Source organism: Crocodylus porosus, unplaced genomic scaffold, assembly GCF_001723895.1.
Source record: "Crocodylus porosus isolate Cpor-Errol unplaced genomic scaffold, CroPor_comp1, whole genome shotgun sequence".
Classification (NCBI taxonomy): Eukaryota; Metazoa; Chordata; order Crocodylia; family Crocodylidae; genus Crocodylus; species Crocodylus porosus.
In genome coordinates, this window is record NW_017728950.1 from 57750149 (window position 1) to 57772568 (window position 22420).

The window sequence follows — 22420 nt, forward strand, 5'->3', positions numbered from 1 at the left end:
TGATGACCCCCAAGTCTCTTTCTTCCATAGTGCTAGCCAGCGTAGCACTGCTGAGCCTATAAGGATGCTGGAGGTTTTTCTTCCCAAGGTGGAGAATCTTGCATTTTTTGGTGTTAAACAGCATCAGGTTCTCATCCGCCCATGTGCTGAGCCTGTCCAGGTCAGCCTGGAATACCCGCCTTCTTCTGGCATGGATGCTTTGCCCCAGAGTTTGTTGTCATCAGTGAGCTTGGCCAGTCCGCTTCTGACTCCAATGTCCACTTCGTTAATGAAGATGTTGAACAATAGGGGTCCAAGGACAGAGCCTTGAGGGACCCCACTGGTCACAGGACACCATGATGAGTGACTTCCATCAATTACTACCCTCTGGGTCCGACCAAGGAGCCAGTTTCCCAACCAGTGGATCGTGGTGGACCCAAGGCCACAACTGGCCAGTTTCGCCAAGAGGTGATCATATGATACCAGATTGAAGGCTTTTTTGAAGTCAAGATATATAAGATAGGTCTAAGGGATTGTTAAAACACAAATAACCCTTAAATGGATGTGAAATATGAAAACAAACAGCTGACTTAACCAAAGTCTAGCTGTATTGATGCAATACATGTTATCTTGGCAGTTTCTATATACAGAGAGAGAATGCATTTAGTACAATAATCTCACCCAATTTCTAGGTGGTAACTGTGCTCAATAGAAAAGGTGGCCAGTCAGTTCCTGAAAGCAGAGGATGCATCAGTGGAAAGTCTTTATGACTGGCACAATCAAAATCCAGACAGGCGTTGAAGGTCTGTTAACGAGACGCACTTAACTTTCTTGCTGCCCCCTTTTATGCTTTTCTTTAATTTCACTCCTCTGACTCTTTGCTTCCAGATTGGTTTCCTCCAGTCAGCACACTGTCCATATATTATCCTGTTAGCATATTCCTTTGTTCAACAGGCCTATCACACCTCCTCCTAATTTGGTCCTTTGTCTTAATCTGTGCATTGTCCATTGGTCTCCTCTTATCACCTTTCATTAATGTATCTAATCATTTTATTCCTCTGATTTACCTGGCTAGTGCCAAGTTCAGTTAATTTGAGCTAGTAACAAGGCTGCTATTATGTTATGTTAGAAAAACTTTTCATGGAGATGAAAAAGAAAAGAAACATCATACAAGCAGGCTGAAGGCCATAAGCTGCCTGCATTAGTGTACTTGAGATCAGCTGATAATACAGGCACAAGCAAAATGAAAAGTTCAAATAATAATGAGGTTATACAAAAACATAAGCAATGGTTAAGTAAGGCTAAATATAAAAGAAAAGTTGAAATAATACTATAATTCACCACTTAGGCAAGTGCAACCTTAAGCATAAATATGACTGTTTCAGACCCTCATGCACAACCACATGGAACAATATCTGAAACACCAGGAATGCTAGAACATGCCACAGGTAAAAGCTGGGGAAACAAGGGCATTGCTAAGGGCCTGCTACTGCAGCAGTTTGTATATATATGCTCAGAAGATCCTAGGAAAAGGACAATGCCCCACACTACAGAAGACAGCAGAAACCGTCGCAGTCTGTGTACATCTGACCTAGAGGAAAAAATTCTGCTCGACTCCAGTTTGGTGAATTGGTGCGAGTCTGATTGGAAGAATCTTTGGCTAAGAACCTCTAGTTGTCTAGTATTGGTAGGAACAACAATACCCCTTAGGTTAAAACCTTCAGCCTTAATTATGATCAGTTTCCCAGTGTGTCAGAGGAAGACGAAAAAATCCCAAACTGGTAGTATACATGAGCAGAAAAAAAAAAATCCTTCCCAGTCCCAACTGGTGATGGACAAAGCCCTGAGGAATGAGATGAATATTTGTCATGTTCGTATTCTGTTTGTAACTGCTGTCAACTGTTGAAATTAAGAAAAACATTTTCTTTGCAGGGAAAGGGAAGCATATATGCATGGGTATTAGAAAGTGCAGGTATTTTTTTTGCTAGTTAGAAGGCTGCAATGAGCAGTGAACTATTCTTGTTAATTTTGTTACCGTATAAGCATTCTATATTTTTTCACATACTGCATGCCTCAGAATGTAATACACATGTTTTTGTTTTTTAAAAGGCAAAGTGAAGAAAAAAAAAGACTTTTGCAGAGTTATGGCTCGGCGAGTAAGGGCAGAGCCTAATCTTCAGCTGAGTCATCTTCCTTTTCCTATTGTGTCTGTGAAATTGGAGGAAAGAGACCAGGGGCAGCTAGCAGACAGCAGAATTGCACTAAGAATGGTTTAGCTTGATTAGTGGAGCATTAAAAAGGAGAGATGGTCTTAAACACCTGTGGAGTTCAGAACAATGAGGCATTTAGTCAACTAACTCCCTTTAGGTGCCTGAATAGTACTACTATAGCTGCTACACTGAAACGGAAATCAACGCCAGGGTACTTCTAAAATCAGCTGTTTTAATACAGGCATCCTGATTTTGGGAGGCTGCTTTTATGGGGAAAGGTTTGTATTGTATGTGAGAAAATACAGTACTGTCTTTTTTCTTAAGGAAGGGGTGGGCAGAATTCTTTTGTCAAAATCACTAAGACCCAATTATCTAATTCGAGTGACACAAAACTTTCCAGCGATGCATGTTTTTCTCTAGCAAATGCAGAAGGTCACACTTGCAGAATTGGAAATTTGTTACCTTGGCTTTTTTTATAGTTTAGTCATTTACATTCTTTTTTTTGTTTTGTTTTTGTTAAACAGGCACAGCAAGAGAAGGAAGTTTTGTGTTGATGTCCGATGCCATCCTCAAACAATAGCAGTGGTCCAAACTAGAGCAAAGTAATGTTGGTCTCTACTTTTTGTACTGTGCAATACAAGCACAGCCTTAAATATTGTCCCATCACAAGCCTTCTGTACTGATCAAAGTAGATGCTTAAAAATTATATATATATTTATACATCTAGTTCTTGTGTGTGTATAGGACATGTTCTAAGTTGATAAATAGGTATTAATTGGTGAATAGGAATGAGATAATTTCTGTATCTAACTGTAACTGACTTTCTCTCTTGTAAGGGTGGATAATTTAGGTTATGGATAAACGTAATTTAGTTACTTGAAAAGGGTAGGGGGAGCTGGTGCTTGAGTGCACATTAACTCTTAAAATGCAGCTATTAAGTCAGCATGCTCCTGTAGTGATACAAGTTAAAACATTGCAACTTGAACCCCAAAATGAAATGGGGTTAAAGTTGCCAAAGTTTTGCTATATCTCTATCCACTATAGGAGCATGCAGCCATAAGTTAAATTGTAACAGCTTAAACTGGTATCATTTGCTATTGATACAGTGGTTAAATTTGTCTACCTTTGAAGGTTTGCAGTGCAATACCTATTCAATTCACGTCCAATTTAGGAGTTGAGCTAAGAGTGATTTCCAAAAACTGGCACCAAAGTCGTATCCTGTTTAGCTAGTCATATCCTTTTTAGCAACCTATCGCTTGCTTTTGCAACATTGCATTAGTCTTCTATACTTGCTTTGCAAATACAGTGATTTGTGAGCACGAAAGTTTGTTTTAAATGATCTTTCCTTCCATATATACAGCCATGGAGTAATTCAGGATTTTTAAAAGCAGATTAAATGTGTAGAAACAAGACAAATTTTTCCTCTTTTCATTTTTGCAATGCCTCCATTCATTTGAGCTAAGAACTTAATTGTGAATGTTCAGATTGTTTTCTTGCCCATCAAATGACTTTACATTAATTAGCAAAATTATTTTTAGTGAAACTATGCCTGTTAAACATTTGTAGTTCGGTATCCCTATTAATACAATATTATTTAGGTTGCAAAGTTGGGCAGTTCGTTATAGGGAATACTAACGTTTAAGTTACCAGTGGACTCTTAATTCTGCTTCCTTGGACTTCAATTACGTGAACTCATACTAGTTTTTGCATAATAAAGTTCATTACCAAATAATGACATTCCTTAACTGTTTGGCAGGCTGAAGCAAATTTGAACCTTTAACTTTTAGGGGGAAAGAATTTTCTTAAAACCTTCCACAAACTAATCTGTCAAGTATTATTCCAGAGCAGGAAATGACCTGAATAACTTCAACTTTTGCCTATCTTTTGTTTTTCAGTTATACTGGTGTCATTATTGAACTAAAATTGCCCCATGAAATGGATTTCCATGGTAAAGATGTCAGTGGAGTACTATTTCAGTACCCAGATACTGAAGGGAAGATAGAAGACTTCACTGAGCTTGTTGAAAGAGCTCATCAAAGTGGAGTAAGATTGAGTTTTAGTTATCTTTTTGTTTTCTCATTCTTCATTTCCATATTAAATTGCTATTACTGTAAGCAGTGCACCTGTGTTATTACAGGTAATGTGTCCTCATTATATGAATTATAGAGGACATATTAGTGTCATGTTTCTATATTCTCTAAAAATTATTTGAAAGAGTATTCAGTTTTCCTTAATTTCTATACTATGTAGTACTATGCATGATTAGGGACCTGTCTAAATCAGGGCAAGACAAGGGGATTTTTGTGGCCTGCTCATAGTGTGCAGGGCCACTTACGTATGTGAGCCTTGCCCCTCACTGCTGATTTGACCAAGAGGCCCTGCCCCTGACACTGAGTGGCAGAGAGGGCTGCCTTTCAAGTGGTCCCACCCCACACGGTTGATTGGTGAGAAGCTGTGGCAGAGGAGGAGGGACAAGGAGATGGCTGTGATCTTGGCTGCTCCCTTTCATGCCGCTCCACCAGTTGCCATCCCCCACCAGCACCTGGTGGCCTCAAGGCTGGGCAGCAGCGGCCATGAGGACTGCTTATTTTTACTACATCTTTTTTTTTTCAGGTGATTCTGTGGAAAATCATAGCAAATGCCATTTTTCATGGCAATTGTGGGAACCACTGTTTTTCTTGGTTTCTGTGAAAATCACAAAAACACAATTTAAGTAGGTACCTTTGCTTTCAAAAAAGTTGGCTAGAACTGTGGCTCTTTTTTTTTTTTTCCTTTCAGACTCTTGTCTGCTGTGCTACTGACCTGTTGGCTTTGTGTATTTTGAGGCCTCCAGGAGAGTTTGGAGTAGACGTTGCTCTGGGCAGCTCCCAGAGGTTTGGAGTACCACTCTGTTATGGGGGACCACATGCTGCCTTCTTCTCTGTTAAAGAAAATTTGGTGAGAATGATGCCTGGGAGAATGGTGGGAGTTACAAGGTAAATTTTTAGACTCCCCTCCCCCCCACCCTTAATTTCTCAACTCGAAATCAAAATACAAAATTCTCTCTTTACCCTCTTAAGTCCTATAACCCTAATACCTAAGCATCTCCCAATGTCTAATGAATTGGTCATCATGATGGAAAAGTATTAAATTGTTTTATGTATGGGGAACAGAAGTACAGAAAACCCAGGGTCCTATAGGCAGTGCTGGGTTAATGCCCAAACTATTGCTTTCCTTTTTATGAACTAGAAGAATGAAGCATGTCTGAAACTTCCTGTAAGCAGATTTAAACAAACAAACAAAACCAAAACAGCCACCAACAAAAAAACCCACTCCACATCATTTCTGTGGAAATGTTAGCATAGAGCACTGTGTGGGCTAAGTTACTGTTAAATTACTCTGTGCAGAGCTTTTACTGTGGCAAGATTGCTTTTGATACTTGTCTCTACACTATACTACATTGTACAATATAGACATTAGAAAATGAGATTTCTCCAGTGTGAATTCAGAAACAAGCATCAAAGATGGTTGTCATGAAATGGCTTCTTCCACAGGAACCTTAGTCAATCTTTTCTTCTTTCTTTTTTTTTTAACAAGTTAGGCCACAACAGGTTTCCTCATGCAATGTGTGGTGTCTTCTGCTAGTAAAACAAAAGCTCACTTTGATGATTTGGTCATTTACATGTCCAGTTTTCAGCTTCACAATTTAGATATATTTCTGGATTGAATCCTTTTAGAGTTTTCATTACTACTGTCAAGTTCAGTATCTGCTAATGTACCTGAAAAAGAATTTAGAGTGGACTACACTGATTGCCAGGAAACTTATAGAATTTCACCTTTAAATCCACAGTTTAGTGTAGAGATGGTTTGGAATAGTGGCAAGAAATCTAATTAGTGAAAATTCAAATATATAATAAATATCAATTGAAACCTAGAAAGAAAACACCATTCATGGAGGTATATGAAGCTAAAATAATTTGTGAAGATAGAATGTATTAATGTGCCCAGCAATAGTAAAGTAAGTCTGTATGCAAAGCTATTTAATTTTTGTTTTAATATAGTGTTAGCTTGGCTTGCTTTCCCTGAAGAACAATATGTTTGGCATTAGATTTCAGAACTGTGAATCAGGCCTGTGGCATATCCTATTCTACCCATTTCAGATTATGATCAGTTAAGAGCTCTTGCATTTCTCATGGGAAAGAATGTTAATTTTGTGTACTGAAGCCATGTGCTGCCATAGCACCTTAGGCATGTAAATCTATTTAGTCTTCCTTCTTACACCGTGTCACCACAAAACTGTGTCAATTAAGATGGAAGAGAAAATTGTTAAAATGTGAAGCTGCACTCAAAAATACAGTATTTCCTAAAGGGAATTTATGCTGTGACCTTCAGCTAGTCATATATTTGCCAGAGGGCTTTTAGTTGATGAAGAGCCAAGCTACTTAGAAACCTCAGGGTAGCTGCTGGAGAAAATTGCCTTTGTCTTCGACACTGCAGTTGAACAAATATTGTTTGTGAATAACCTAGTTACTTTGTGTCATGTTTGTTCTGAAGCAAACCATTTTACTAAAGAATATTAGATGTTTTGTGTCTTCAGTTCCTAAGACCTGAAAGTATTAGGAGCTCATCAGGAAATAATTGGAGTTGATCTGCTTGTGGGGATGGGATGGCAAGGACTTGTCCTAACAGTAAACACTGCTGCTTTCAAGTACTTTTCTAAAGACAGCAGGTATTACAAATGTAGAAGCGTCCTCATTTGTAGCATCTGTTCTGTACCTTGGCTCTGGGGCTGCTCAGGTCAAAAACAGTAGAATGTTCTATCTTGTCACTGTGTGATGAAGACTAACATTTTATAAAACTCCTAAACCAAACTTTCAGGTGCAGAGTGCCTTTTTGCATGTCTTTGACGAAGGACATTCTGTTCCTGAAAGCTTATCTAAGACCTGTCCCAATTATATACAGTAAAAGCTATGTTATCTGGCACTTCATTAACCAGCATGCTGTATTAACTGGCGTGCTGGTCAACGCTGGTCGGCAAGGCAAAAGCAAAACCAGAACCAGTTTTGCCAAGTCCCACTTTGGGCCATGGCCCGGGGCAAAGCAGCCTGCATGCTGGGGAGAAGTGGCTCAGTGCCTGCGCACACTGATGCACCGGATGCGGCGGGAGGGGCGTCTGTGCCCACCTAGGCAAAGACGCCTCTCGGGTAACCAGCATATTTGGTTATCTAGCAACCCCCCCCCCATTCTCCGTGGGTGCTGGATAACAGAGCTTTTGCTGTAGCTGGTCTGATGAAAGATATCACCTAAAAAAATCAAACCAAAAAATCTCCAAAACACAAAGCCTTGATTTTTGCATGTCACTTGAACCATCATGACACAACAGCATTCCAGTCCTTATAAAGGTAATACTAACAATACAAGGTTAAGAAAACTTCTAGGCTTTCTTACCCTTCCTTAGTGACCAGGAATTAAAGTATGATTTGATTAAAAACTAAAAAGTTTTAGTTGACTTTCTGGAACCAGTCTCCCAGTCATGGTACATGTCATTTGGGTATGTAGTGTTAAGGAAATAAGCTCCTGATTTCCTTTGTTCTTAGTTTACAAGGAAATACAATAGTGATTGTTATTTTAGCCTGAATTTCTGTTTGGGGATAGGTTAAAGTTTGGTGTGCTGCTTGCTTTATAAACCTTAGCTGTTTATGCCAGCCTCTTTAACCCCAAATGTGTTCACCAGTTCACATCAAGTTATCAGACTAAACAAAGGAGCTTAATTAATGCCAGTTTAACCTAACCAAAGTCATGTTTTCTTGCCTGTTTCAGAGATGCAAATGGAAAGGAAGTATATCGGCTTGCACTGCAAACACGAGAGCAGCATATCAGGAGGGATAAGGCTACCAGCAACATCTGTACAGCACAGGTGACCTTAATTATTTACTCTAATGCTTGCAAGTACACAGTTACAGTATAGGAACAAGATGGCTGTTTAGGAATGTATTTTATCCAAACTGTTTATAAGGAGTATTTTTATTATAAAAGTGAGGTGTGTGTGTGTGTGTGTATGTATGTATAGTGAATTTTTTCTTGGAAAAGATCATTTTCAAATTTAAAAATAAATATTAAAACACTAGTCTTGCCATCATCCACCTTATGGTAAATCAGTCAATGCTGCACAGTTCTTTATGAATTAAATGTTCCTGTTCTGCAAGACTGATGGAATTCTAGCCCTCCAAATTGCCATGTCAAACTGAAAAACTCATTTTTTATTTTTTTTAATTTTGTATTTTCAAGAAGTTAAGTAGTATTTTGTGGACTTAAACTTTTTTGATGCACAAAACATGTATTAAATTATTACACCTATAAAATAGCTATGTTGATGTTAAAGTATTATGATAAATTATATTCCTGGGTTGAAATCTCCAGGCATAGTTATTTGCAGTTCTCAGCCACTCTAATCATGTGACACACAAGCTTCCAGAGACCTTAAAGTCATAATTGGTATTGTTTTTTACATTTTATATAAGTGCATAATTTAGTTAGAGATGCTTGTCTTTTTCATCTTGATTTTTGTAAACTGCTTAGAATTTAATATAGTTAAACATTAAAATTTTTTTATTGGTCATAGCTGCTATATTTTATTGTGGTTTTATGCCTTGGGATGAGGGGCACTTTACATAGCAGGGTACCATATACTTTTTGTGACTTACTAAAATATTTGACATTTTTAGGCACTTCTGGCTAACATGGCTGCCATGTTTGGAGTCTATCATGGTTCTAATGGATTAAAGCACCTTGCAAGAAGGGTGCATAATGCCACGCTAATCCTGGCTGAAGGTGAGCATTTAACAGTTTTGCAGTAGGGTGGAGTTTAATTCATTATATCTTGTTAAAAATTCTACCCTTCCTTTTTTTTTGTTACTCAAGCATTTTAAGTAGCTAAAAAAATCAAAATTTTCTAAGTTACTCTGCTTTAGGAATAATTTATGAAACATGTTTGTATACAAATATTAACCAATTCTAACAATATTTACCTGTTTTATAACGATACATCTAGAACTATTATCAGCCTATTTCAGATTTGAAAATTCAAGCACAATACTTTTAATTTCCACAAAAGAGCAGTCACTGGCAGAATTAAATCTCCTGGTAAGCTTGGCAGAATTCAATTTATTTATTTTTTTTAAATATACAGCAAAAGCTCTGTTATCCATCACCCATGGGGAATGGGGGGTGCTGGATAACTAAATACTCTGGTTACCTGAGACGGGTGAACAGGAGTCTTTTGCCTGCTTGGGCCGCCACCCCTTCTGTCATGTCCAGTGTGCCGCTGCCCCTCCCTGGCATTAACAAGTTAGGCCACAACAGGTTTCCTCATGTTCATGTTCCAGGGGGACGGGAACGGGGGCCCCTGTGCAGGCTGCTTTGCCCAAGGCCGTGGTCCAAAGTTGGCCAAAGTGGGACTTCCAGTTTCACCCCTTCCCCCCTCCCCCCCATTTTAAATGGAGAAAAAGCCACATCTTGGATTCAAATAAATATGGTATGTATTACAGTAAGGCTGCAACATGTAAATAAAAACTTTAATGGATTAATCTGTCTGTGAAATTTATGGCTCAAGACAGAAGTCAACAAGCTTAATAGAGTTTTCCCACAGTTTCAACAAGTCTTAGGTATTGTATATTTGTATATAAATATTGTCTAAATTTGAGCAGATTTTTTTTCTCCATCACATATGATCTGCCTACATGACACTGAATTTAATAAAGTTTTATTCAGAAAGCTTTCCATTAGACATTAGATTCTGTGTGCATTAACATGGGGTTCAGAAATGAAGTATTGCATGCACAGAGGCACTTCGCTAGAAATATTCCTAGATGTCACTATCATGCTATTAAACTGAAAGCCTCTGCTAAAATAGGTACCTTAACAAGAAGCAGATATACTTATGAGATGGACAGAAATAACATTATTTTCTTAGGTCTCAAGCGAGCAGGCCACAAACTGCATCATGAGCTGTTTTTTGATACCTTGAAGATCACATGTGGATGTGCAGTCAAGGAAGTCTTGGACAAGGCAGCTCAGCGGCAGATAAACTTACGAATTTATGGTGATGGCACAGTAAGTTATGGACGCTACTCCCTAGACTCTTAACATGTTGTAGGAAAATTTTCATGTGTTTTGCTCATTAAGCATTGTGGTTGATGAAGGAAAAATGCTTTTAAAGGTTTCTTAATGGCAAGATGTGATGCATCACTTACTAGTATCTTTTAAATTCTTTTTAAAAGCGGTTATAACTTTGCTTGGCTGCATACTGAATATTACATTCCCAAAAATGTTAAGCTTCCTGTATCACTTCACTTCTTTCCACTACTGTGTGTTTGACTTAGTGAGTTATACTGTCAACTTGCCACTCATTAAGGACTACTATGTACAGACCATTAAAATCTGTAACACACTTGAAATACCAATGTAGGTATAAATTAAGGGGGGAAGGTGTGTGCTGCAGTGTTTTAAGCCTAATGAACAGAACATGCACATCACTGGACGTGTTCTATAGATATCTAAGCTTTAATGAGATCCTAATGAAGTTCTGTCCCCACTGTAACACAGAAAATATGTAAGAATTGCATAGTAATAATGGAATTGAATTGCAAAAATGGTTTGCAGACTTTGGATAGCAGCCTTGAGCATTGAAACCATGATGTGTAGCTTGGATGACACAGGAATGAGACAATATCAGATGGGAGTATTTTGACTTTAATTGAAAGCTTAGGAATGAGAAGTTGTGAACATAACATCTTAATGGGTCACTTATGTATAATGAAGAGAAGGTTGGGGTGCAGCAATAGAGATTTTGGGGGCTGATACAGATAGCCAATTTTTAAGGAAGCATATTGGCCAATACCAATCTGATTTCCAATACAGCTGCCGGAAGCTGGTAAGTCCTGTGTGGTGGAAGGGGAGTGGGGGAGGGAAGGGACATGGCAGGTGGGAGGTCAACGCCCTCTGCAATGAGGGGGGTGGCATGTACCTTTGGATCTGTGCGGGGTGGGACAGGGCAGGCTGTACTCATGGCAGGTAGCAGTGCTGGGAGGGGGCTGCAGCCACCCCAGATTTCACTGTAGTCCCCTCCCAGCACTGCCCCATGCAGATCTGGGGGCACACGCACCCCCATGCCCCCCCCCCGATGAATGGTGGGAGCCAACGGACAAGTGAATGAGCGGCTCCCCTGTGGCACCCAGACAAGCTGTGGCTCCCTCCCATGCCTGCCCCGCCCTGGCTGAGCAGCCCCAGCCGCACTCCCACTCCCTCCCTCAGTGAAAGGGACGTTGATCTGTCTCCCTATGCCCCTCTTCCCCCCCTTCCCTCCAAGAGACTTACCAGCTGCATGTAGCTTTTCAAGCTGTCGGGCTGAGCTCATCGCTGCCTGCATGCTGCGTTGTGGCTGCACATGCACAGGCATTTATTGGCCAAATTATTGGCCACATCAGGCCAATTTCCAATACAGTCAAATTTCTTTATACTGGTACTCATCTAATATCAGACTGATGTATCGGTGCACCTCTAGAAGAATTTGTATTTTATGCTGTGGTTTTGACCAGGACAAATGTAATGCAATTCCTGGATTTGGGAACTTTGGCCATGTACAGGTGTTTACATTTCTACCAGAAGAATCACTGCTATCACAGTATAAACTGTGCATACAAGCATTCCTTCAATTTCTCCCAGGCGAAATAATTTTCAGGTGTCAACCTGGAAGATCTCCCTTGCGAGAGAAACTCTCTCTCAGTAATGGACACCTGTATTCTCCCTTTCTGGTCTGGCCCAGGAAGGGAGGGGGAGAAGCAGGATAATGCTCCTCTTTCTTCCCCAAACCAGAGACTTTATGGTCTGGGGAATGGTTGAGAGGCTTTGCCCCATTTTGCTTGGACACTGCTCCCCATCTTTTCCCCAGATAATGGACTGCCAGTAAATGGTGCTGGCAGCAATGAGAAGCCCATGGGGCTGGGACCCAGGCTTAAGAAGAACCTCCCAGAGCCTGAGTCACTGCACCCCAGTTTTAAATTGTCATGCGTGTTGCTTACATGAACAGCACCAGGAGTGATTTAAAAGCCTGGGAGTTACCTATTGGCATCCTGCCACCTTCCAGGCAGATAGGGAGAGGATAGGCTGCTAAGTAATGGGCTACCCAAAGGGTGGGAGTAGCCCAGAGAGCAGCTCAAGAATCTAGCTTGTCAGCCAGGAGGCTAAAATGCAAAAATTTTAGAGAAGTTCTTATCAGTAGAAATGAACACCTGTCTGTGGCTTTGGAGTAACTGCTGTGGTTTTTGTCTGTAGCTTGGAGTCTCACTTGATGAAACCGTAACTGAGAAAGACCTAGATGATTTATTATGGATCTTTGGCTGTGAATCTTCAGCTGTAAGTAGAATATCAGTCTTTCAAGAATATTTAGCTAAACATAATCTGTATGTCAGTTAATTACAAAACCATGTTAAATTGGATTCAAGTGACTCAAGAATTATAATAATAAATCCTACTCGCTCATCTTTTTAGAACAGCAGTGCCTATGTTATAGGATAAGCATATTTGTTAGATTGAGGATTGCAATTATAGAACTGCTCTTTGAGAGATCAGTGAGTTAATGCTAAGGATGTCAGTGAATAAAGTTTTCTCTGCATATGCCTATTAATTGCAGGCTCAGCCTTCATTATTTATTATTTATGGTTAGGAACTTGGTGATTAGGTAAGGCTCCTCCAGTGACCGCCCAAAGTACATCACATTGTACCCAAATATGGATTAATGAGATTTGTATTGATACTTAATTATGGAGTGTTATTAGTGTACTGGATGCTTACAAGCTTGTGTACTAATGAAGAACTTAGGGCGTTTATGCACATGCTCCAAAGTGCCCAGAGCGCCTTGTGTATCAGTGCCGTTATTAAAAATGGTGGCAGGGTCACTTTAACTCAGGCTTGTAAAGTGTTTGCTGGAGTGCAGTAATTACCACGTTCTATCAACCTCAGTTAATTGCGCTTGCTCCAACACGCTGTAATTACAGTGTGTTGGAACAGCCTTGCTGCTCATGTATAGGTGCCCTTGAAATCTAAATGTCAATAGAGAGAGTAACCTTGCTGTGTATTGCAGTTAATGCTCATAGATAAGTTGTGGGTTTTTTCTCAGAAGAAATGTTTTCTTCTGTGATGACTTACTGATCTCTTCCTATTTCTCTACTTGCCAAAGGAATTGGTTGCTGAGGGTATGGGAGAAGAAACAAGGGGTATTATGGGCACTGCTTTTAAGAGGACTTCCAAATTCCTGATGCATCAAGTATTCAACAGGTTTGTGAAAGTACTGTTAGTGCAGACTTGGCATTTTCATAGGTTTTTGATGTATATTTCCCTCTCCCTTCAAGTTAGTAGGATCTGTCACCTTGGGCCCAAATTCTGTTTATCTACAGGTATCCGAGTGTCATTTACCTGGCTTGAAGAGACCTGCATAAAATACATTTTTATCCCAGAGAAGGGCCTCTGCGTTTTGGTATCTGTTTCTGCCTAATAGTTTTCCTGCATTTCGCATTTAATAGACACCAGCGAGCTACTGGGCTAAGAGGCAGGAGGGTCCTCTACTGTCTGTCAGCCTGCCTGGCTCTTTGCAGAATATATATATTACCTACCTAGCAGAATATGATTGCAACAGAGCATATGCAGCCCTGGTAGGTCCCTTCTCTAAGCATGCCCAGATAGACAGGTCAAGCCAGGATATGAGATCTGAAAACCACATAAATGCCCAAACTGCCTTTAACTCTGATACCTTTAGCTACATAAGTAACACCTGAAACATCTTTAGGTGAACTAAAATTTGAGTCTTGGCATTTAAACTTGCTTATATCTAGGGGTGAACCAATAAAGATTTTCCTGGCTGATATTGGTAGCCAATTATTCACCAGGCATATCAGCTGATACTGATTCAGTAACCGATTTACAGGAATGCAGCTGGGCAGTGTGGAGAACAGTGCCCTGCAGGTAAGTCTGTTTAGGGGAAGGGCGTGAGGGGAACAGATCAAGGCCCCCACAGTGAGGCAGGGGCAGGTCAGTGAATGGTTTGCTGGGACAGGGAGCAGGATGGAGTTGCAAGTGGCTTGTCCAGGGGATCAGCGGCCCAGTGCTTAAAAATGGTGGCGGGGGCACTTGAACTAAAGCTCACCAAAATGAGCTTTAGTTCAAGCACCGCTGCTCGTATTTTGAAGTACTGGGATGCTTTTAACCAGAGCAGAACTGAGTGGGGTGAAGGCGGAAGTGGGCTGCCTGCTGCCACCCTGCTTCACCGTGCTGCCTTTGCCTTGGAAAACACGTGTTGACTGTGCCATGTCTCCTGCCCAGCAGCTGGAGGCACAGCTCACTGCTGCCACTGCCACCAGACAGGCAGGGGACATATAGCCAGCACGTTGGCTGTAACTTTTATATACAACATTGGTTGTAACTTTCCCAGGTCAAAGGCAGCAGGGCAAAGAGCCCCTTGCCCACAGTGGGCAACCTGCCTCCTCCCTCACCCTACTTGGCTCTGCTCTGGTTAAAAGTGTCATGGCACTTAAAAATGGTGGTGGTGGCACTTGAACTAAACGTTCATTTGATGATCTTTAGTTCAAGTGTTGCCACCACCATTTTTAAGTGGTGGGATGCTGATCCCCTGGACAAGCTGCCTGCGGCTCCATCCCGCTTCCCTGGGGTCCCATTTACTGCCCTGCCACACTCCCTCGCTCCCTGATTTGTGAGGCTCTCATTCTGCCCTCCTGCCCCTGACTTACCTACAGGGCACTGCTCTCCATGCTGTCTGGCTGCATTACTGGCCGGTGCATGCATGCGGCCACGTGCATACATGTAGTGTTTGGGGGCCCTGGCCAGAAGACTTACTGTGTTTATCTGCACATTATTGGTTGTGCTGGCCAAAAAAAGCCAATAGCTAATAATGTTAATTTTCCTTTCTTCAGTGCCAATCCGATATGGCACTGATAGATCGGTGCATCTCTACTTATATCTAATGTCTTTGTTAATTTGCATGCCAAACATGTATTCTCAGTCAGTTATTTCCTTTTAAAACAGCTTTTGAGTTGGTTGTAACTTTCTTGTTCTGTGTTGAACACAATATTTGTAATATGCATATTTTCAGACCAAACTTGTCATCTTAGTTGTTGACCAAACAACCACATTTTCTTTGTTTTTGAACTTACTGTCAGAAGACTTAATAAAACATTTACATTTTGTACTCATTGAATTTGACATAATTATTATAGAATTGACATAGTTAATGCTGGTGTGGACAGAAGTGCATCATTTATAATATGTGGATGAAAATTAAAGGTAAAAAATATCCACTCTTATTTACTGGCTCCCTTTTAGTACAGATCAGCTGGCTAAGTTTATCTGCTAACATGACATTTTTTGTCTTCCAGCTATCACTCTGAAACAAATATTGTCCGATATATGAAAAGATTAGAAAACAAGGATATTTCTCTCGTTCACAGCATGATTCCTTTGGTAGGTATTTACTAAAAGATAACAATTGGGTAATTACTAGGGGGTTGGGGTTTTTTTGAGTGAATAATAACTGATTTTTTCTTTTTTTCTTTTTTTCTTTTTTTCTTTAGGGGTCCTGTACAATGAAGCTTAATAGTTCATCTGAACTTATTGTAAGTTTATCTGAGAGAATTGTGCCTCGTTCTTGACGCCTACAATTTGAGCCACATAATTGATTAGTTTGTTGAGGAAGATAGCAAAAATACTCTCTAGTGCCATAAATAAATACTGAATAGTTTAATCTAAAGAGCCTTATCTTGTTAATGTCCTAGGGTGGGATTTCAAAACATTTGAAGGTTGGCACAGCCCTGCTTTCATTTGAAGCCAAAAGCCATAGTAGGAACTTTTTGTGATTCTCAGTCAACTCTGTACAGATGGGCTGTTTGCTTCAGTTTTTCCGCCCTGGGCCGAAGTCAGACAATAGTAAACTGTTCTAAAAAGATAAACAGCTCAAACTTCCCATTCAGAGACTTAAGTCAGCTGAATTTATATAACTTTCCTTTGTCTGGTCCTGTACCAGCATAGTGGAGCTAAACTTGGGTAAGTTTAAACAGGCTTAATTCATGGTTTAAAACAGCCTTCACAGGGTGGACAGATCAGACCATTGTAGTGGATTAGCTGTATAGCACTTTAAATTTAAGCACTTTCACTTTCTCTGCCCACAGGCCATTTTTCACCCCAACCTCATTCTAGCCCTTTCCCTTTTAGTCTATTTACACATCTTCAGTTGTCCTCTCTTCCTACAATATATTCTCCCCTGTTCCTTTCTTCCATTCAAGTTTTTCTTCTAACACAACAAATATTTATAGATTTAACATGTTTGTCACTATTGGTTAGGTTACTTTCTTGTTTACCCATTTTCTTCCATTTGTGCCTGATGTCTGTTCAGAATGTAGGCTGAGGCACAGACTAGATACCATTCTGTCTGGAGTGCCCAGCACAATAAAGTCACATTTTCAGTTAGTTTTTTGGGGTTTTCTTTAAACACAATTCATTTAAAAAATTGATAGTTTGTTCCAATTGCTGTTTTGCAGAAAGAGGGAACTTGAACAATAACTGCACGAAATTGAAGACTTTTAGGCAGTGTAATAATAAAAACAGCTTTTAAAGTTTTTCTTCAGAAATACAAATCAAAGCTAAGGACAGGTACTCGCTGCTATAAGAAGTGGCCCAAGTTACTGGTTCAAGCACAGTGGCTTTTCTTCATAAGATTCAGGAGTAAGACACATTGCCATTACTTAATGCGGCTCTAAACTTGGTTAATTACAGGAACAGTCGTTACTCAGGGGTTTAAATACTTTTTCAGTCAGGATTAACCCTTTTCTCTTGAGAAAAGAGAAAACTCTTCATTTACTCAAATCTCTTATTACAGCATAATACCTGTCTTTTGTGTGTGTGTGTGTTTGTTTTTTTTTTTTTTAAGCCTATCACATGGAAAGAGTTTGCCAACATCCATCCCTTTGTGCCTCTAGATCAGGCTCAAGGGTACCAGAAACTTTTCAGGGAGCTTGAGAGAGATCTGTGTGAGATCACAGGCTATGACAAAATCTCCTTCCAGCCAAACAGGTAGGGGATTTTTCACTGAACCTCTATTTCCTGTGGTTGCTTAATGGAAATCCTTTTCTGCTTTCAGAAATCAATTTGCTGTCTTACACAGGGAATCCAGGGATTAGCTTCACCTTCCACTATTACAGTTCCCGTGTGCAAGAATGAAACACAAGGGTTTGATTTGAGTTGGGTTAGGTGTGGAAGGTGAAGCAAGGAAGTAATACTGCTAGAGAATCTACCTGGCATCATGTTTTCTTCTTAAAGGTGGTGTGACATACCATCTTAGTCTTGTTTTTTGTTTATTTTAAATTCTTGAGTGTATGTGTAATGCTTTCCTCTTGAACTTCAAAATAAGGTCTGGCTGTTTGTAGAGGAGACCACATTCAGGTGTATAGAGTTAATGCCTCAAATGCCAGTAGTAGCATTTTTTTAAATCTGCAAGAGCAGGGAGGTTTTTTGGAAAAGACTCCCATTGAACTGGACTAAGTGAACATTGGTCTTCCCTTGTTCTGTTTTACTGAGGGGAATATTGGCTTGTTAAATGCCATGTTTTAGGGCTGTGATTCTAAACCAGAAAATGTTTTTAAGGGTGCTGCAGGGTACTGCTCAGTATCAGCACTGCTAGGATAAACTCAAAGGGGTTTGGAATAGAAATCCATGATTTCAGAAACATTCTGACCTTTTCCTGGGTTCTTTCCAACAGAAATATTGCCTTAGCATTTTTCTGTAGTCAAAAAACAAGTGAAAACTAAGAACCAGCGTTTTCTGAGGGTGTCTTGAGTCCAAATGAGGGATGCCTTCAGTCTGAAAAGTTTGAGAACCACTGCTTTAGGGGATGGGAAGATCTTCTTTGCTTCTGTGGTAAGAAGTAGAAGCAAGTATGCCAGCATTTTTGTAGCTTTGATGGAATGGAAGAAGGGAGCACAATGAGCTAGTAAAGCACCCCACACTTTCCTGAACAGCTTTGTATTTCTTTGGAACAGATTAGAGATGCTGTTCCTTATTATTTTCCTTCAGCCCCATAATCATTTTGGGTAACTATCACTACTTGAAGCAGCCACATTTTCTAGTAAATAATGCCTCTTCCATGTTGTGTATCCTGTTTCTGATGACATTAGCGGAAGAGAGGTTTTTCCTTAAAAGTAGTAATGCCTAGAGTTTTTTTATTAGAGTCCCAAAATAATCTAAAAGCAAGCAAGACAAAAGTTTTGTCACTCAGGTTAACCCTCTCATATTTAAATGAGGTTAGAAATATCAGCCACACTTGAATTTCTTAAATAGTTAATATAAAAGAATAGCACCTGGCATATATACATGACTTTTTTTTCTCCTCGTAGTTACCAGATGCATGGAACTTTTTAACATCACAGGTTATCTTGACATCTTTTGTGCCATCACTCCCCCATGCCACATAAATTGGCCTATAATTTTTTTTTCTGAAGAGTTCACACATTTATGAGTTTGCTGAAGGCTGTTGACTGACATGAAGCTTCCCCTTCACCCCTCCCTTCCTACAACTGACTAGTTCTAAGACTGCAGTCTTTATTTAACTCCTGAAAGCCAACTTAGGGTCTGGCCTCACAATCCTAGTCCTTGAATAACAGTGTTATGTTATTCATGAGGAGACTGAAAAAATGCAGCAATGTTATCCTGCAACTCTGAGGGGAACACAAGCAAGTCTTTTGGAGTAATACTGTTCTATTATCTGGAAGCTTTATCTGTTCAAAATGCCATAAGATATGCAAAGTAATTACTATTAATGTATTGGTTTGGGGGTTGGACAAATTGTTGTAGAAGGAAGATTTGTTAGTGTTCACTGAAATACTGATATCCCAGGTAAGAAGTTTTGGGTGCAGTTCAGACCCTACACAGGTTAGCTAATCAACCTTTACATACCAACCCTACAGTAATGATTTCTTCTGATTCTTGGAATGTTTGAGGGGATTTTCTTGCCGATATGTTTGTATTATAATACATTGCCCACTTCAGAAATGCATCACTATGTACCTGCTATCTCTTTCTGTAAGTTAATAAAGTTGATTGATATGGTTAGAAATTGGAGAATATCCTCAGTTTCCAGAATAGTACAGTGTTGGTGCACATAGCAGTGTTGCTCCACTTTATATTCTGTAACGTTCAAGCTAGTATCTTGATAAAGTGGGTATGTGCTGTCTAAAACATGGATAGGAATTGTTCTTCGTAAACTTTGAAATTTGCCCAGAGTCACCAAAATGGCTTCTCTTAGTTAAGAACAGTTTTACTTACAGTACTGCACTGATACAGTATGGCTTTTATAATACCACTGCTTTGTGTTCTTGCAGCGGAGCCCAAGGTGAATATACTGGATTAGCCGCAATCAAGGCTTATTTAAGTGCAAAAGGAGAACGTCATAGAAGTGTAAGTGTAAAAACGTGTGTGGAAATAACTTTTGTGAAACGCTTCCAAGTAGATAGCAAAGGAGCTGTCTTGCTCACTTGTTATGTCCAGGGTCCTTGCCTTTTTCATACAGTGGCCCCGTGCTGAAGCAGGAGAAAAGGATTACCTATCCTAGCCATAAAGAAAGAGCAGGTGCTATTTAATTTCTAAGAGCAGTTAAAAGCTTAGTAAGATGCTGCTACTTCCAGTTTTCCATATAAGGAATTTGAGTGATAAATGGCATGGCTGGCACTCTTGATCTTACACACACAGTCTCAGACTTTTCTGAGCTGAGCCTCAGCTAGCTAATTCTCCTCCATGCCTCAGTTGCTACTACGGCCACAAACACTTAACTGCACAGCTTAAAAAGGTGAAATGGGAAGAGAAAAGTATAATAGGATTAAAATCCCTGAGTCTGGCAACACTAAATAGTGGGGCTGCTAAGGCAGAACCCTACATGAGAGCCTCCTTGAAAGAGAAACTACTCTCTGGGACCTTTCTAGATAAGTGAAACTGCCATGAACCAAGTCATTGACTGGTCAGGACTGCAAATACATGAGTATCACATCATTGCCAGTGATACTGAAGGTAGCTTGTATTTCTCACCTCCATCTAGATACCTGAACTTTTATCCATTCCTGGGAAAGATTATTGAAGTCGTTAAGTCTCTGGCTGTATTTCATGAGAGCTTTTGCTTAAGAGAAGATTAAGTTAGAGTTAAATGTTTAGTATTAGGGTTGCTGTCTGGCTTCTCTCTTTGTATGTTTCTCTTTTTCCATTGGTGAATATGTTCCCACAGTTCTTTGTATGCATTGGAATTCTTCCAGAGCTCCTGTGTGTCTAGGGACTAGAAACGAGTATTTTTCTAAGAGTTTGTATTGGACTAGCTGAAGAGCTGGGAGAGATGTTAGGCTAGAAAAAGACATCAGATTTCTCCTGGGACAAAGCCTTTTGTTCTGGGATTCTACAGCTGGACAGCCCATTTTCCCACTTCAGGTACCTATGAAGTAGAATCCTACAATCAGAAAATTGGAGTTAGAAGGGATCTCGGGAGGTCATCTAGTCTAACTCCCTACTCAAAGCAGGACCATCCCCAGCTATATCATTCCAGCCAGGGCTTTGTCAAGTTGGGTCTTAAAAACCTCCAAGGATGGAGATTTTACCACCTCTCTAGGTAACCCGTTCCAGTGCTTCACCACACTCCGAGTGAGAGAGGGTTTTTTCCTAATATCCAACCTATACTTCCCTTGTTGCAACTTGAGACCATTGCTGCTTGTTCTGTTATCTGCCACCACTGACTGAGAACAGTTTAATTCCATTCTCTTTGGTTTCAAGCTGCTCTTCATGTAGTCAAAGTCTGCTATCAAATCCCCTTCATTCTTCTCTTCTGCAGACTAAATAAGACCAGTTCACTCAGCCTCTTTTCAGAAATCATGTACGCCAGCCCCCAAACCATTTTTGTTGCCCTCTGCTGGACTCTCTCCAACTTATCCACATCCTTCCTGTAGTGGGGAGCCAGCCAGTTGGTCCCAAGTCTGTAGCAGTGCATGAGGTTCTTCCATCCTAAGTGCAGGACTTTGCCCTTGTCCTTGTTGAACATCATGAGATTTATTTTGGCCCAATCCTCCAATTCGTCTGCATCACTCTGAATCCTAGCCCTATCCTCCAGCATATCTACTACACTCCCCAACTTGGTGTGATCTATGAACTTGCCTAGGGTTTAATCCATCCCACCTTCCAGATCATTAATGAAGATGTTGAAGAAAACTGGCCCCAGGACTGACCCCTTGGGGAACTTCACTTAATACCGGCCACCAACTAGACCCTTTTTGGTATAAAAAGGGTCATTGCATAAGAGTGAATTCACATGTACAGAACCCTCAAAAAGCAAGGGAAGCCTGTACCAGATAAAACTTCTCTTTGCTCCAGATGTTTACAGCTCTGCTCCACTTTTTATAGTGATTTGTTTAATTCCATTATGTAAAAGAAATTTCTTCTACATAATGACGTTAAACAAATCAATTTAAAAAGTGAAGAGAGCAGTAAAAATCTGAACTAGGTAACCTAATTATTGGAAAAGAATAAAACCATTTAAAAGGGAAGAGAGGGTCCTTACTACCTGTGGAGATGAGTAGAGATAGCAGTGATATTTTGTAATGAGCCATAAAACCATTGTCTGTTCACAGTGTATAGTTTTCATGTCAAGTAAAGTTATGACTTTTTTTAGTCCCAGCTTTCTGAAGGAGTTCTCCAGATTTTCCTAGATATTGGGATTGTGAGGGTGGAAATGGACTTGTGGGTCTGTGAAGAATGTTTTGGTGATGGGGTATTTCTGTCCTTTTATCTCTTTTCTGTAAGAGGTCATTCTGAAGCATAGTGGTTGTTTAGTTTATATGTACCATATGCCCTCATGGGAACTATGTGGGTTAAACTGAATGACTATTTTCCAGAATGAACTCTTGCAGAAAAAAGCTAAGATTTCAGAAGAAAGCCAAGCTACTGTTCTAATAAGATGTTCCGCTTTCTTAAAATTGGTCTTTTTCTCTCTTTCTGTCTTGGGGGACCTTTTTCATTTAGTTGTAGTTGAGGGAGATTGCTGTTCTCCACATCATGTATCAAATTCATCTTATGGTAGTTTCATAGTTTCTAGGGTCGGAAGGGACCTGAGCAGATCATCTAGTCCAACCCCCTGCCATGGCAGGAAAGAATACTGGGGTCAA

General features: G+C 40.1%; 1 protein-coding gene across 1 annotated transcript in view; it reads left to right on the forward strand.

Annotated features, from left to right (window-relative positions):
• The window catches only part of GLDC (glycine decarboxylase), a gene marked incomplete at its 5' end in the record, with an annotated part of 75676 nt that overhangs the window by 35180 nt on the left and 18076 nt on the right, over positions 1-22420 (forward strand). Inside the window, 12 exons of the mRNA XM_019554745.1 lie at positions 2714-2791; positions 4085-4232; positions 4968-5164; positions 7989-8085; positions 8894-8999; positions 10141-10280; positions 12501-12581; positions 13405-13502; positions 15614-15698; positions 15809-15850; positions 17161-17303; positions 19607-19682. Of these exons, the coding sequence (XP_019410290.1) occupies positions 2714-2791; positions 4085-4232; positions 4968-5164; positions 7989-8085; positions 8894-8999; positions 10141-10280; positions 12501-12581; positions 13405-13502; positions 15614-15698; positions 15809-15850; positions 17161-17303; positions 19607-19682 (1291 nt within the window). The remainder of the gene's footprint in view (positions 1-2713; positions 2792-4084; positions 4233-4967; positions 5165-7988; positions 8086-8893; positions 9000-10140; positions 10281-12500; positions 12582-13404; positions 13503-15613; positions 15699-15808; positions 15851-17160; positions 17304-19606; positions 19683-22420) is intronic.